This window comes from Rhea pennata, chromosome 3, assembly GCF_028389875.1.
Source record: "Rhea pennata isolate bPtePen1 chromosome 3, bPtePen1.pri, whole genome shotgun sequence".
In the NCBI taxonomy this organism is placed as follows: Eukaryota; Metazoa; Chordata; class Aves; order Rheiformes; family Rheidae; genus Rhea; species Rhea pennata.
Window position 1 is genome coordinate 1,479,931 of NC_084665.1, and position 16,665 is coordinate 1,496,595.

At 36.0% G+C, this 16,665-nt stretch overlaps 1 protein-coding gene across 1 annotated transcript in view; it reads left to right on the forward strand.

Moving 5' to 3' along the window:
- CFAP61 (cilia and flagella associated protein 61) overlaps positions 1-16,665 on the forward strand; it is a 130,474-nt gene that overhangs the window by 6,513 nt on the left and 107,296 nt on the right. The window contains 3 exon segments of the mRNA XM_062571172.1: positions 1,206-1,332; positions 8,864-8,996; positions 11,000-11,153. Of these exon segments, the coding sequence (XP_062427156.1) occupies positions 1,206-1,332; positions 8,864-8,996; positions 11,000-11,153 (414 nt within the window).

A 16,665-nucleotide genomic window follows, 5' to 3' on the forward strand; every position in this document is an offset into this window, starting at 1 on the left:
GTGTTATTTTTTTCATATACTAAGAACAGTCATTTTCTAAATATGCAGAAAATGCAATCCTAAAATATCCTTTAATGTTTATCCCTTATAAAAGGAGTTTATGTAGTTACAGGTTCTTTCCAGCAGTCCATTCAGCAGTCTGTCCATTTCATATAATCTTTGAACTCATAACTTTTTCAGGCAAATTTAAACAGAGAAGTAGAGATCTCAGAAATAAATTGCTACAACTTTTATGAAGTTGTGGCTGAGTAGCGGTAAGGGATTGAAATCAGTGTTCATACTCTGACAGACAGTGGCTAACAGGTCACTCAGCATATGTATGCGTATTTGTACTCCAGTCTTCATACCCATACATCTGAACCAGTCACATCACATACTTTCTTTTCAAGTGGATATAGGGGGAGGAGAGGACTCTCTAGGGTGGGAGAGGAGTGTAGGAGATAAGAAACTAGCCAAGGTACTAAAGATGGAGAATGTGCATCAGGAGATGGGTCTTTATTAGCTTCATTGTTCAGAGAACAGTGTGTAACTTGGAAATAAAGTCCTGAATTCAGACTGTTAAACCAAGCATCTGGTTAATGGCTAATTTTTGCTTGGAGCTTTCCTTGAAGCGAACTGGAGCCTTTCCTCATACATTGATTTCCACCTAACTTAAGTTCCAGGTCATGTTATACAACTGCCTTCCTAGTGTAATGTCACCTACAGAAAACAATAACCAAATAAGAGTTTTTTGTTGAAACTACCCTAACAACAAATCTCAGCTTTGCTTCAGCATAACAGCTCTTGACAAAGAGAAGGAGATTCTCCAGTGGCATATAGTATTGGTCATTAGACTGTTTTTTTTCTGTAGGGATTTGATCCTACCAATTTCTGATTACTTTGAAGTTCATTCAGGTTTAGGATGCTGGGGGCTGACTGAGCTCTCACTCTTGATCCTACAAGACACTAAGGAAATAGACATTGATTATTTGGAGAAGTTAAAAGAATTGACTGAATAATCATTAGCAAGTTAATCTATTAACAATTCTTTCACGTTTTTACTACTGCCATTTCAGCTTCACTGCTTAACTTAAAAAGACTTAGAGCATTATGCCATATGTGATTTAAATTCAAACTCCATTTTCCTCAAACAGTTTTGTTGATAATTCAAAAGTTGACATAATGCAGATCCTCTGTTACGCCTAACAGATTTGTGTCGTTCACAGACTCAGCCTTGGGAAGTATCTTTGAAGAGATGACAACTATGCCAAGTTCCACAGTGGATCCAAACTTTTCTTTGCTTGTGTGCCACAGGCATCAGTATTACCCACAGCTGTACGTTCGCAAAGCAAGGTAATGCGGTTCTGGCTCTCCTACTCTGTGAGTATGTCCAGGTCAATTTTAAAAAAAATATTTTTTGATTTATCACATCAGTATCTTAGTTCAACTGCCATTTTTCCTGGATCGCCTAATTAAATATTTGTGTTATGATTATGCTGTCTTTATTCTACTTCATCACAAAGTTAACTGTATTTTTTGTAAAATTTTTTTTATATAAAAAAATCAAATTTTCAGCATTGATGTTTATTCTGTGAATCTATTGGCTTAATCACATTGCTGCATATTTTACTGAATGCATTTGAGCTTTTTACTATGGTTTCCATGTCTTTTGGAGCATATTACAAGTAAATTTTCATTTCTGTTTTATGTCACATTCTAACCAGTTAAGCAAAGTCTGAAGAGGAGGATTTATCAGCTAAAGGAATTACGTAATAGTCCGTAGTTCCTATAATCATTCAAACATGAGAGTAACCCTTCTGGTTTCCTGCAGTTTTTTCAGTGTCATTTTTGTACATCTTCTCTCATGGTGTTTCAGAGGAGCAGGTCTCCTCAGTGTTGCTGAGGTATCTTAAGAAGATAATGGAGTAACACTGCTATTAGTAGTACTGTACCTGCTTTTCTTTTTCTTCCATTGTGTCATCTATTTCAATGTGTGTAGCTTGGAACAAAGACTCCTTCACGATATGCTCATACGAAGCTCCTTTTAATACAGCTTTGTTCTTGTTTTGGGGTTCTAATAACAAATATCGTTTAAAAAGTCAGGAAAGAAAAAAATAATTCAGAGTCTACCTGCTTAGCTGCTGTAGCCTATACCAGATAGAGATGCATATTTCTCTAGCAGCCTTGCCTGCTGCTGTCTAGCTGCACGTTGACTATTACCACTCTGTTTTTTCCTGCCATTTGAATTCTGCTGCCTATGCCAAATCACAGCTTTCTGTGCTTGTGCCAGCATTGTGTACAGTAAACCGAAAATGCAGAGTTTCTGCCCTGTTTAGCCCTTGAATTTTTCTGTATAAATTGCTGGACCATACACTCTCTCATTACTATACAAATGTTTCCCTGTAGTGCATTCAAAGTATATCTGTCACATTTTGATTCACTCACTCGTCCTCTTCACACTGGGAGCAGTGTATGTAGGGAAGTATTTTATGCATTAATTTTTTTTTTTCATTCTGATTCTTTCTGGAGTTGTTTTTGTTTTTTGAAATGTAAGCCTTGCTATGTGCTTATGTAGTATATGTATGATTAAAGAAGGGTTTCTAGTGCTCGTAGTGTAAATCGATGAAGTCTGTCATGGTCCTCATTTTAGGGACAAGCACATCCTGGGTGACTACATCATATATTACTGATATGTGCTCCATACTGACCAGTGCTAACAGGGGAGCTAATGCCGCATTAGGCATGTGTCTGGGCAGGGTAAATACACTTCCTATTCATGGGGTAGTTGATGCTGCTGTCTTGGACTAGATTCTGACAGAAATCTGTCTGTCATAGGTGTTTTACCCAATTTAATTTTACCTAATAAGCCTGAAACAGAGTGATGGATCGTGCTCTTTAGCCATCAGTTTTAGTACATGTTCATGATATCCTGAGACTATTTTTTTTTTTTTGAGCATTTTGAGCGTAAGGACTGAGGTCTGACCTGGACCACTTTACACAGTCCTGCTATAGACTTTTAAAAAGTATTTCCTTTTAATTTTCTACCATCTATCAGTATGTTAAGGAACCTTAATAGTGAGGAAGTATTAGTAAGTAAACTGATTCCGGAGAAGTTAAAAGTTTTCCATATCCCTTGATTCTGCTCATTATGTTTGTTTTTTATTTAATTTGAAACACATTCTTTTGATGGCCAGTAGATATTAACAATAGAAGATATTTTTGCTCTGACTGGAAATATCAAGAAGGCTGTTTCAGTATTATACAGAATGGGATCCTTCTTGCCTGGGATTTTTGTAGTTTGTTAAGAGTAATAACAGTGATTTGCTTTAATAAAAAACAAATTAGAAAACTAAGCAGAAAACTGCTTATTTATTTTAAATTACACAGTCATGTAAAATTCATATTTAAATATTGTCTATCAGTAGATTCTTTGAGTCAGCTAAATTATATTTTCAAGGGATGCTTTGCCTTTCCTTTTCCTCTGTATTGACCTTTGTACTTCATTGGCATCCATAGTAACATTCACTGGAAACCCTTTAGAGACTTATCTGTGAAAGCTGTCCCCAGCCACCTGCCTAGCAACATGTTCTGGGTCAATGATAGGAGATTAGGGTAATCTCTGTTCCCTCTTCCTTTACTTATAGGAAGAAAAAATGCAGTAAATTGATACTTTGCTTAACCATTATTTTCTGAAGTTATTTTTTAAACTGACCTTTATAATGCAAAATAAATTTGTAGTGTGCCAGAACACAGTCCACTAAGCTTTTATATTTAAGTTTCTTGCTGGTATATTATCTTTAGATTTTGTCATCCTTATTTTTTACCAGATATGTAGAAAATCACAGATTTACATTTCTGTGGAATGCTTTTGTTGTGCTTTTTCTCTCAGTTTGGGAATTTGGCTGAACTTTTGTATTAAAAGGTATTATGTTAACAAACAAACAAACAAAAAAACCCAACCTTGTAGTGGTGGGGGAACTGCAGAAATGAAACAATCCTGTTCCTACAGTTTGTAGTATGCAAGGAGATGATTGCACTCCATGTGGAGCCCCATTGACTGTCACGAGTTTTGCATGTCTGTCTACATACTACCAATCTGCAAAATTACTGTCTGCATCTTGCTACATGGCCTCATGTAATGGTGTGTTTTGCAGAGCAGAATGGTTTAAGAGACTTGGAGCATCAGCATAATGAAGCATCTCATTGATAAATATATTGGCAAAACATTTAATTTGGAGGTGGTGTACCTATTATCTGTCTCAGCAAAGCAACACATTTCAATGACAATACAGTTCCATTCCTTTACCCCTAAATTACTTCAACTTATTTGAATTTTCATAATACATTAACAAATTTGCTATACTAATTAATTATGTTAAAGTAGTGAAGTTCTGATAATAGAAAGCCTTGCTACTGTTTTTCGTTTGAGCTATTGCCTGAGAAGAAGAGAAAGTCTACTGTTTTGATTTGAAATATAAAGTATTAGAATGATTTTTCTTGGAACTTCATTTTAGAGGAAGCTTTTGAATTACTTCTATAGCTAAGAGATTTATATTGTGTTACATTTTCAGGTGTTCATTTTTTCTTACATAAAATTTACTGCAATGAAAACTCTTGCTAAAACTGGAAAAAAGAATTAAAAAGTGTGGTGCTTGGAAATTTGTCACAACTGACGGCTATCCCCAGTTTTGAGTGGACAGTCACAATATTCATCTCTGTTGGATTCTGAAGTTGACTTTCTTAACTTAAAAACTGAATGAAAGAATCTCATGACTGCCCTTCAGAAAAGGAATTAAATTATTTTAAACTCCTATCAGAATAGTACTGTGACTTGGGACATCCTAAAGGTCACAAGTTAAACATTTATCCACTCTGCTAAAAAGGCTGTTAGTAAGACCATCTGTAACAGATACTCACTCCAAGCTGGAAAAGCTCTCCTTTACTGTCCATCCTGCCCAAACAACCCATTTGGTTGACCTAAACAAAGAGGTCAATGCAACTGGATCAGGGATGGAAGGATGTTCAAGGCCTTGTCTGCAGGCTGTTCCTGAGCAGTGGGAGTAACAAGAGTAAGAAGAGAGCTTTCAAACAGATGGCCTGAAAATAAAAAAAAAAAAAGAAAAAAAAAAAGAAAGAAAGAAAGAAAAAGAAACGGTATTAGAGTAAAAGAGGTCACTAGTCCCCTAGTAGAAAGATAAGTCCCCTTACTCTGAAGGCCACATTCATTCTGGTGTAGGAGCAGCAGCAATCATTGTGATAGCACTTAAACTGTCCTTCAATCTTATGTCAAAGTCTATCAGTACTTTGAAATTTGGACCATGTGATAAAGTTAGAAATGCAGTTTTTGGCCCAGTTGTGTTTACATTAATACTTCTCCAAAATCCAGAAAAGTAAAATCAATTGATTTTATTTTTCTGAACTGCTGCCTACACAGAGCTAAGATATCCAAATTATAGGTACGAGAATTTAGATATGTATAAACTTGAGCAATAGGATCCTAAAGCAAAGTAATGTTTTTCCTAAAACTGAGTGAAGTGTTAATAAGGATTCCTGGCTAGATATCTTCAGAATATAGATGTAAGGTAACTATTGTTTCTACAATATGTAAAATTCTTAAAGAAAAGAGAACTATTTTAAAATACTCCACTATTAACATCTTATTTTAGAGAGATTTAGAAAATGATATTCTAGCTGGAGAAAATTGGGGATGTGGAGTGATAGATACATAAAGTCATAGTCATATTGTGAAGGGTTGCTCATAGCTACAAGACCTTTAGGACATTGGATTATTAAGAAACATTATCATCCTTTCATGTCTCAGATTCATAGTGTGGCCTCCAGAGAACAAATATTTAAGATCCTTCAAGAACCATGAGGTCCTTTCTTTTTTTTTTTTTTTTCAGCTGGGAATTAAAAAAAAAAAAATCTTACTACCTGATTCATTTTATTTGTGGGATAGTGAAAACAGAGAAATAAAATCAAATTAAAAAATTTAAATTTAACCAAATTAAAATTCAGAGAGGAAGACAAAATCCAAGCATATTAGACTGTCTGTCCTGCTGTTGGTAGTTATTCAAATAAGGAAGCAAAACATGAAACCCCTTTGAAATTGAACAGTATCTTGAAAAAAATTAATTTAAAGGGGAACTAATGTGGCTTACTCAACTGCCCTATTGGGGAGAAGAGGAAAGAAAACAAACAGTGCTTTGCTTACAGTTAGTAAAGCATCACTAGGGCTTTGACTGGTGAGCAAACACAGTGTAAAAGATAGGTGTTACCATCATCATGGTACTAGCACCTAAAACATAAAAATGAAAGAAGTGCAAATAATTTTTTTATGATTTTATTCAGGCTAAAGTGAATGGTCTTTTGCAACAGAAAGTATAGCACTGATTAATGTATTTTTTAAAAACATCTTGTTTCTACCTTGTTTTATTTTGTAAATCACTATTAAAAAAAATAAAAAATATTTATTAAAAATGCAGGAAAATGTTACATGATGTATTTATATTAGTCTTGTTTTCTGTCATCTGGCTAAGAGATAGAGAGAACCAAAAACATTAAAGGGAAGGTATTTTATTATCTTTGGACAACCTTTATCCGGGAAACAGCAGATTTTAAAATATAAAATACACTCAGATCTTACAGTGATCTGCAGAAAACACTTATTAGAGGGTTTAATCTCTCCCAAGTAATGAAGGAGAGATTCTAATAACAGCTAAGAGTTTTCAAAGCATGAAGCTTCTGAGAGGTTGAAAGTATGTGACTTCGGTTCTTCGAAGATTTTTCAGCAATGAATTCGGTGCCTTAGGGAACAAATGTGCGCCCTTTACCACTAGAGGTCATTAGAGACCTCCAACAAAAGGGTTTCTAGGTTTCTGCTATTGCTTCATGATCACAACCGAAGTACCGGTTTTGTTTTTATCAGAAACACCGATCTAGTATTTAGGACCTAGCGGACTCCTATAGGTTTCCTTACCGAGTAGGCATATATGGTAGCACCACGAGGGAGCACGGACTCCTATAGGTCTCCTTACTGTGTAGGTGTATACGGTAGCACCACGAGGGAGCACGGACGCCTTTTGGTTGGAAATGTTTGCTTTGGTGTGCTTTTGGTTTTCCAGCACTGCTCCTGGAGCTCGTGGGGTCAGGTTCCTGGCCAGCAGCAGAAGATCCTTCTGCTTTTTTAATTGACTGTCACAGCTATACAGAGGGAAAAAATGAGCCTCAGAAGATAAGCACGATTAAATAGTGTTATAAATGTTATAACCAAGAAGATGCCTATTCCAAAGAGAAGGCTGCACGCTGCAGTTCACAGAGCGGGTAGAGGATAGGCTCACGCTGACTCGGCGAAGATCTTTACGCATTACAGCAATTAGTCGCGGGAGTGAACTGTAATTGCAGCATGCAGCCTCTGTTGTTTGGAAAGAGCTGATTGTGCTGGTCGCTGTTCCTCGCAGGAAGTGCAAAGGAGTCACAGCAATGGAGCGAGCTGTCTGCTCCCGTCGGTTTACATCTCGTCTCCGTTAGCGTTCATCCTGCTCCTTGCACACGCGTATGATAGCTGAAATTACTAGAAGCACTCTTAGTCGCAGCCTATTTATGACATTGAGGAGAAAGTGGTTTCTTAATTGTGCAGTCTGGTAGTAAAAGTCATGCCTTCTCAGTGTCCATCACAGCCAGACTTTTATAACTACCTTTTTAGTTTTAGAGTTGTCTGTGGGACTGCTGTTACTTGTTATGGTGTTTAGCTAAATAAATAAGAAAAGGGCTTTCATCTTATTGAAACTAGTTCTGTGTCAGAGCTACTCTGCCATGGGCCTTTATGCTGTGGTTGCAAGCACATGTGTCTGTTGAATTCCTTCCTTACGCTTTCTGTACAGTGGTAAAAGCATTGAAATTTATTGTTAAGGCTTGTGTTGATTCTGGTTAAGAATTAAAATTAAGATATTTAATGGAAAAGAGAGTGTTTATGTCTATTTAAGTAAAAACCCAAACGGGGTGGGACCTATATTGGTGTTAAGGTTTAGCTCAGTTGGTTAGAGCGTGGTGCCAAGGTCGCGGGTTTGATCCCTGTATGGGCCAGTCGGTTGAGGGTTGGACTAGATGATCTGCAGAGGTCCCTTCCAACCTTACTGATTCTATGATTAAAGTGAAAGCTGGACTGGTTGGAAATTAGCTTTTACGCAGAGAGCTTTTACCAAGGCAGTATGGAGAAGAGACAGGAATAGTGGAAGCATAATTAAAGCCTTGATGCTGCAGGTTCCCGCATATGCAGAGGCCTCTCATGTGTGGCAGAGGGATACAGTAATTGCACTTTGGCCCTTGGATTTGTTTTAGAGGCAGAGCATTAACTTGACCTTACAGAGGCACAGTGACTTGATTTCTGACGGGTGATGGTGCCACTGTATGTGATAACAGTAATCTAACACGATATTCAGTGCTCTTTCTCCCATACAGGAAGGCACTGTTTTGTTTTTCTTTTTTTTTAAAAAAAAATGTTTTTATAAATTGCACTAGTGTAACTGTTTGAGATCTTTGCCAACTTCAACCAGCTGATGATTGGACTCACTGAATATAAATATTGTAAATGAGCCCAAAAGTCCAGGTTCATCTGGCCTAACATGCCTTAGGCAAGAGAATTTTGAATTGGGCTACCTTCATGTTTTGTTGGAAAAAGAAAAGCAACTCTCCTGGGCAATTGAGCTCCTAGGTCAGTTGTGTTGCCTCTGTCTCTCCTCTGGTGTTGAGGCTCCCAGCTGAGGGTTAGGAGTTTTGGATGAGATTTTTTTAATACTTGTCAATATGCTAACACAATATAGCGGAAGGACTGGGACTTAAGAATAGCAGAGCTTTAGAACATGATGTAATCTCTGTTTCATAGATTGGAAGATCATGATGATCTCATGCCAATCTTGGCACGTCACCGTGAAACTCTGAAAGAAATCTATGGTGAATATTTCCTTGTTGATCTCTTAGAAACTCAAGACGAAAAAAATCAGGCTGTTGTTGGCGAGGTAAGTCTGTTGTGTACAGTTTTGTCTTTGCATGATGTTAATGATGTCCTGTGTGAATAACAGCTCACAGTGCAGCTTACTGAACAAAAAGATCAGGCTCACTTTTGCAAGGTGGAATCCATGACTTGCATCTACATAGTGCCCTCCACTATTTTCTTTAGGGCTTTCTATTCTTTAGGAGTGATATCTCCTGTTAAATAAATGAAGCTGCAATTCCCAGTAACTCTCTAGATTTTTTTCAAATAATTGGAACAAGCCATCTTGAAACAGCTCTGTAGCTATTTAAGACATTTTGCATTGTAGATGACCAATTTTCATTCCCTGCAAAATAAATATTGCATGTGAGAACTAGTAGCCAATAATACTTTCACAGTTAAAAATGCCCCAGATTTTTTTCCATTTCCTGGCTCAGGCAGCCAGATTTTGGCTGAATTGAAAACACAAACCCAGGAATTAATTTAAATAAGAAAGAGAGGTGGCAAAAGTTATCCTGCTGAAAATTCCTGTTAGTATTTTTATGTATTTGTAATTGTGTGTGGTTTTGTAAGTAAGGCAACATAATCTTCCTAATTCTGGAATTCTGCTTTCAGTGGCGAATGATTTTAGAAAACCTTAGCATGTAATCACTTCCACTGGAAGCCAAATGGGAAACAATGAACCATTAGTGTAATAGCACAGCACAAATGGCTATCTTATAAATAATACATTTCTGTTGTACGTTTATAGCTCAATATGACACAAGCAAAAGGTGTTTCAGGCCTTCATAGTTTAGACTTGCTGCTGCAGACTGGAAAGACACCTGCATGTGAACCAAGATAGATGCCAATTTTCCCTGCGGAGAATGAGGCTGGCAACCTCTTTTTGCACATATGGTAGATGGATTGGTTAATCAGCCTCTGCTGAGCCTTGGGCCTAAAATTACATAGCAGCCAGACAACTGCAGCGACCCAGCTTTTGTTCAGTTACGCAAACAAACAATCACTTGTTGTTTGGGGAAAAAAATAAACTATTTATATATAGTCTTTATTTTTATTCAAGTGCTGATGGCCTGATTAAACAGCTATACGAATCCAGCCTTTGGATTTTAATTGTATTTATAAAGGATGTTTTCATTATATATATTAAGAAAAAAATTCTGATTATTTTGTGTTTTATCAGAAAGTTGCATAGAGTACTAAAAATTTTTTCAGGTTGGCTTGGGGTGGGGGAAGAGCCAACAAGCTGATTCTTATTTTTCAGTCTTTCTTTCTGAACAGTATAACTTTCTGGAAAGTTTCAGTAGCAGTCAAACGCAGAGTAGTCAAACATTTCAGCATCACAGGGTTCTTGTCCTTTTCGTACTTTCCAGAGCATTTTTTTTGAAAGACTGGTCTTTCAGATATGGCTATTTCTGGACATTTTCAGAACTTAAGAATATTTATATTGCTTGTAATTACTGTATATAATACATACCATATACTATATTAGATACTGTTTATATGGCATATAATTACTTCTTTGAATTAGTCGTTCTCTCAGGAAGATAATTTTTTTTTCAATTTGAACACAGCTGTATTTGCATGGTAGTGTGTAATTATCAGTCAACCATTAGGGATAGCTAAACCTAGGTTTTACTGTAGCTACACTTTAAATTAAGGAAAAATTATATAATTTTTGGAAGTCTATAGTTAAAAAAGTACATTTTTTCTTTGCTAGCTGTCATAAATGTTCTACTGTGACAATAGATCTACATTTGGTCCATATGAATAATCTCAGTCCCCCTGCAAACTGAAGCTAACAAACAATTATAGCATCTAATGTAGGGGATCTAGTACACATACTGTAAGAAAAATTAAAAAAGAATGCTGAATTTAATTTTTGCCAAAATAGTACCTTATATTCTGTCTTGTGCATAGCCAGATACTGATCACTGTGATTTTTATGACTTAGCAATTTTTTTGTTCAGCGAAAGTGAGCTGCTGAACATTTACATATAAAAATGTGACATTGTTTTTATGTTTCAGGATGGTGGCATTGCAGTAGGATTCATGAGCTTATGCTCCCAAGTAAATATTTCCTTGCTTCACGAGTGTTTTGACTTAGGGCCCTTCCATGGACTCTGTAAACCACATCCTGACGATATTCTCAAAATGCCACAAGAACCAAACTTTCAAGAAGGTATCTATATTATAAAATGCTATATAGGTTCAAGCTGCATTTATTTCTAGCTTCTGAATAAGTTATTGCAAAATGCTGGAATATGACATAAGCTTGTATCAGAAAGAAAACACAGAGGAATGCAACTGTTCTGGAGGTAGTTGCCTGTCATTTTTTTAATTCAGGAAAGAAATTTTGATAGTTCTGATCTTTCTAGAGTGCCCTGTTCCTAGGGAACTGATGTATATGGATTTGTCTGATTGTAGGCTGTCCTTGGTATAGAGGTAGGGAACGAATACGGGCTTCAAGTTTTGGAAAGCTAAAGCATTGGGTAAATTTCCCATTAGTGTGCTACTATTGTACTATTAATTGAAGATGTAATTTTGAACTCTGGTTCTAGTGACAGCTTAAGCAGCTGGTTAACTGTGGCTGTTATGCTGTCCCGTTGACTTGTGTGGTCCAGTGTCCGCTTTCTTTGCGTATTGTTTGCAGTGTTACTCCAAGGTTTCAAGATTTGGGGGGATCAAGCTTATCTTTGTTTTATTCTTCTATACGGCATGATATGACAACCCATCTACAAGACACCTTACTACAAATAATATACGTCACCTGTTTGTGGAATGGAAATGTCGTCTGTTTTCTATTGTCATCTTTATTTTTCGGTGTTGAGGAGATTTTTTTTTGTCCGTAAGAGCAACATTTTGCTACGTATTAGTTAACAGTAATAGCATTAAAAGAAGTACTGTTAGGTTTTTACATATCTCCTTGTCTGAACACAAAAAAGGCCGCTGGACAGCCTCAGAGCAGTCGCCAGCTGGTACCTTAGAGCTGACGACCATGGAACACAAAAAGGGAAGAAAGAATTCTCTTCCTGCTATTCCTATGAACGTCTCTCAAAGAAAAGTCTTGCTAATAAAAGATTAAGAAATCCTGCTATCTTATCCTGTGTCATTCCATGCTCCTAGAAATTCAGGAGTATTATTTCAAAATAGGTGACAGACATATATTAAGAATATAAATAGGACAGAGAGGAAGACAGATCATTTATAATAGTCTCTTATCTTCGGAAAACTAGTCTTTCCTTTCCTTTCCTGGCATTCTAGGCTTCCCTTGCACTATTTGGCCAGGTACAAACAATATATGAAAAGATCCTACCTACTCTAGTAAGTTGTGCAAATTGGTTTAGGATTAGATCTTTACAAAGCTGAGAATGTGCTGAAAAGTACTAAATAGCTTTCATTTTAAAACTGCAAATATTGTCACTTAGTATTTTAAACACCTAGTAAGTGTGAGAGGTGTTCATTTCTCATTATGGCTCCTGTTTTACTGCAGTACCTCAGACCCGATCAGCAGGAAGTCTGGACGTATATTACGGACCTAGTCTGTCAAATTTGCTTCTGGCAAATCCCTTAGCTACTTTTATGTCTGCTTTCCTTGTCCAAGGACTTCAAAATTCAGGCTCATATTTTGTGACAAATTCTGCGCTGCTCAGCCTTTTAAATGCGTATATAGTTAGAGATTTTAACCATCCAGCTGTTAGATCTGTTAATTCTTAAATAATGTGTATATAAGAATTATTAGTGAAAAATTTCTATTTAAAAAAAAATTCTATTCACGTTCTTACATGACTCTCATCAGCGTAGCATCTGAGTGCCTTTCAGAAGCTTATTAAGCAACCTGATTAGCATTCTCATATGAGATTATCTTTATTTTTCCTCTTCATTTAAAAATTACATTTTTTTTATGGCTGATTTTGATTTGCAATGCTATATGCTTGCTTTTGAAGGAAGATTGAAAAAAGTAGCAGTATCCCTCCATTTGGAATGGCAGATTAGGTTTTTATGGTGGATCCTGTGAACTACTATGGTATTAAATCATTTACCAAGTTTTATCTCCTCAACAGAGTGATGTTAGGTACAGCTATGACCTTGCTGATCCTACTTTCTGCCTGCCCTGCAGGCAGCCTTTAGATGCCACCTTTGCAGATGCAGCCCTGTTTGTGCTAGAGCCAAAAATTTGAGGCCTGGTGTATTCAAGGGCAGCCTTGGAAGGAAGAGAGAGAATTATTGGTAGACTTTCTTTCAGATATCTTGAGCACAAACAGGAAGCACCTCAAAGACAGACACTTGAGAAGGAACCTGATTATTATCAGTTAAGAGCCTGATTCTGGTGTCATTCTTAGAGAAAGACAGAGAGAGCCACTAGAAGTTTTATAGTGAAATTAGAGGTAGCTAATGGCTATATATTACTCAGGAATATTCATTCCAATATTATTGAATAGTAATGAAAATAGATGTGGTGGCTTTACACATTTTAGAATAGAAATGAACAATTGCAACATTTTTGAGTGTTGTTTGTCCACATTATGATGTCTTGAATTATTGTCTCTGTCCAATATAGTCAAGAAGAAAACAAGGAAACTAAAGGCTATGGTATCTGAATTTTAACAAAAGGCAAAAGAAAGGGGAAAAATCAAATATATCTTATTATTATTCTAATTTCTAATACTGGTTGAATAGTAAATCTGTCACAGGTTACAGAGGTTTCTTACAGTTTTTTGAAAATGTATGCTTTATATGATAGCTGTAAAAGGAGCTTTTCTGTCTACTGTTTGTTAGGCATTTGAGTTGAGACTTTAAATAAAAAGCCCATCTTTTTTAAACAGTTGAATAAAAAAACTCTTTCTTTCTGAATGATTCAAGTTTCATTTTTGCAGTAGATATGACTCAAAGGTCATTTAACCAGTAATTCATAAAAACTTCCAGGAAAAGAGTGATGTTTCATTTTTTTATTAAGAACGTAAAAGAAAAAAGCCCACCATTTTAATAAAGATGTTTACAGGGAAAAAAACATTAGTGCATTTTCTCTCTTCTCTGACTTTTTCATTTTCTTAAAAATGTAGTTTGAAAAGGTAATTATGTCTTGATTTTGGTAAACAGAGAGTCTGTATGTAACAGTTGAATCCTAGTAGTCTATTTGTAAGTCTTTGAAGTATCAGGGCAAACCTATATCCTTTGAGTTTATAATAATAGTGTTATTCAGATGTTTATACTTGATTATACTGTGTAACATATACATGGTTACAGGAATGCTCTTTCCGTGATTGTACCATTTCTATATTGTACCGTACTGGAAATTTGCTTTCAAATTGTCCCTAGATGTAAAGTCAGTGAAGCTTCATTAGACATCTTACATCAGCAAAGGATATGAAGTTTCTTTAAATGAATTCAGAGACTGAGATTTATAAATGTAAGCTACATTCCTTTGTCGAATAATTTTATGTTTCCGTATAAATAACCCTAGTACAGAGACTTTTTCAAGCTATTTATCTTGCTTTAACCTTTGTACTAGAGACCACAGCTTGATATTACTTTCCCTTTCAAAATAATAATTATTATTATTTTATGAATAATAATGAAAGTGTATACAAAAATCTGTGTTTAACACAATATTGATATGCCACTTACATTTCATGGTAATTACAGTAATTTGGTTGTTGCTCTATATGGTGTCATGAATTAGTAGCTGGAAAATATTATGATGCAGTGAGAATGAGAATGATTGAAGGGCTTTTCATCAGGCTTCACGTTGAACTGGCTTTTTGATCCTGCTGACTGTTACCTCTGCTAAGAACCTAGCAATCACAGAGTTATTTGCTTTGTATTCATGTTTCCTACTTCATTAAGTGCAACAATATTTATGTTCTTCCCAATCACGTGTGTACAGCATGTTTGTAAACAACAACGATGCAGCTACATTTAACAGTAGTGGGTGGTGGAGCCATTAAGAGTCTTCATTTTAGTATAAAGTCAGAAACAACATATCAATATTTACATGACAACAAGAGGCTTGTATTAATTAACTTCTGACACCTGCAAGGCTGTTTGTAATGAGAAATGTTGCTGGGTTAATCAAGACGACATTTGATCATTTCTGTGAAGTCTCACATCTGTGATACCCCTAGAGAAGCTGTGATTTCTAACCCCTGAATTTCCTCTTGCCCTGCACATTGCATCTGCATTCTTTCCTACTAATAAACAGATTTCCAGAGAACAGATTCTTAAAAATACTTTGGGCTGAAATATTTTAATTCTTTGAGCTTTTTTTAAAAAGAAAAGCTTATTATTGTATGAAAAAAACGTATGTCAGTGAATGTAACTCAGATGGATTTTTCCAAGGTAAAATAGAGAGAAAGGAGTGAAGAATTCAGTTGTGCTGTGTTTTTTAAAGCTTTTTTCTTCCTCCTGGAGCTCAGAAACTTCAAAATTCTTATGTTGCTGGAGTTCTCAAATGCAAGGATCATGATGTATTCTCTGCAGCAATGATCTCAAGAGTTTATTAATTAAAATTTATTTCCATAGACTTTATTTTTAAATATAAAAACAATAAACTATGAACATATCTGTAAAATTAGGAGGGTCATTGTTTAAAGAATAAACTATTGAGGATGCATTTAGGGGCTAAAAACATAGCAGCTGACATTTTGTTTTGGTAATTCTGATGGTTATTTGGTGTAACATGTAGGATTTGCTGGTATTGAAATGTTTCTTTTCTAAGCTGATTTTCAAATTATTGGTCCTTAACATTAACTTAAAATGTGACCTTTCTGATGAGTTATTAGATAACCTGTGCCTCTGAACACCGTCCCCTTTCACTGACTTTAGGGGAAGTATCTGTCACCATGCAGAGCTAGGAACCGCTTTCCCAAACCTGGGTGGCCTTTGCTGCAGTGGTGATTGCTCGCTGTCTAGCAAGCGTGAAGATGTTATAAAAGCTGGTAGCCAGTTCTGTCCTATAGGTGTTGGATATCAGCAGAGTTTTACAGAACTGTTGTGCATTGCAGCTTAAAACAGTTAAGATACGTGCCTGTACTGGTTAGGCAATTAAAAAAATGTTCCAGAATGGTTTTGGACATTTTTGTCCTGTTTTTTAAAACATTTTAAATAGGAAGATATTACTCTGGGCTGCATCCTCAGCTCATGTCAATTGGCAAAATAATGAAGCTAATTTATCTCTGCTCTGGATTTGGCCCCAGCCAGGGAATAGAACGGCAGAAAATACATTTACATTGGTATTTAACAGGAATCCCTGGCATACAGATGTTTGCTGTTTAAATTGCTTAAGCACTTAGCCAGAAATAATGTATACATACCTATATGTTGTATCTCATATGCCATAGCTGTTTATCACATCAGTCAATTATTAAATATAAATTGATTGATCTGTTGGCTAGAATTAATTTCCTCCTATCATCTTAGATAACAATTTTGTAGCCAAAAAAGGTGTTACTCGGGTTAGGCTGAACTCAATTAGAATGCAGCTATAATGTTACTGAGGATGGTATGTATCTGTTATGCAGATTTAAAGCTTGCTGTACATTAATTTGATATTTTTCTCTTTGGTAAATTTTTATAAATTGCCCTTCCTTTCAGTGGAGCCCTTTTATTCCTGCTTTGTGTTGCTGATGTTTAGAAGCTTAGCAAAAGCTGCGGTCACTGCTGCAGTGGGCATTCATTATGCAGTTCAACCCGTG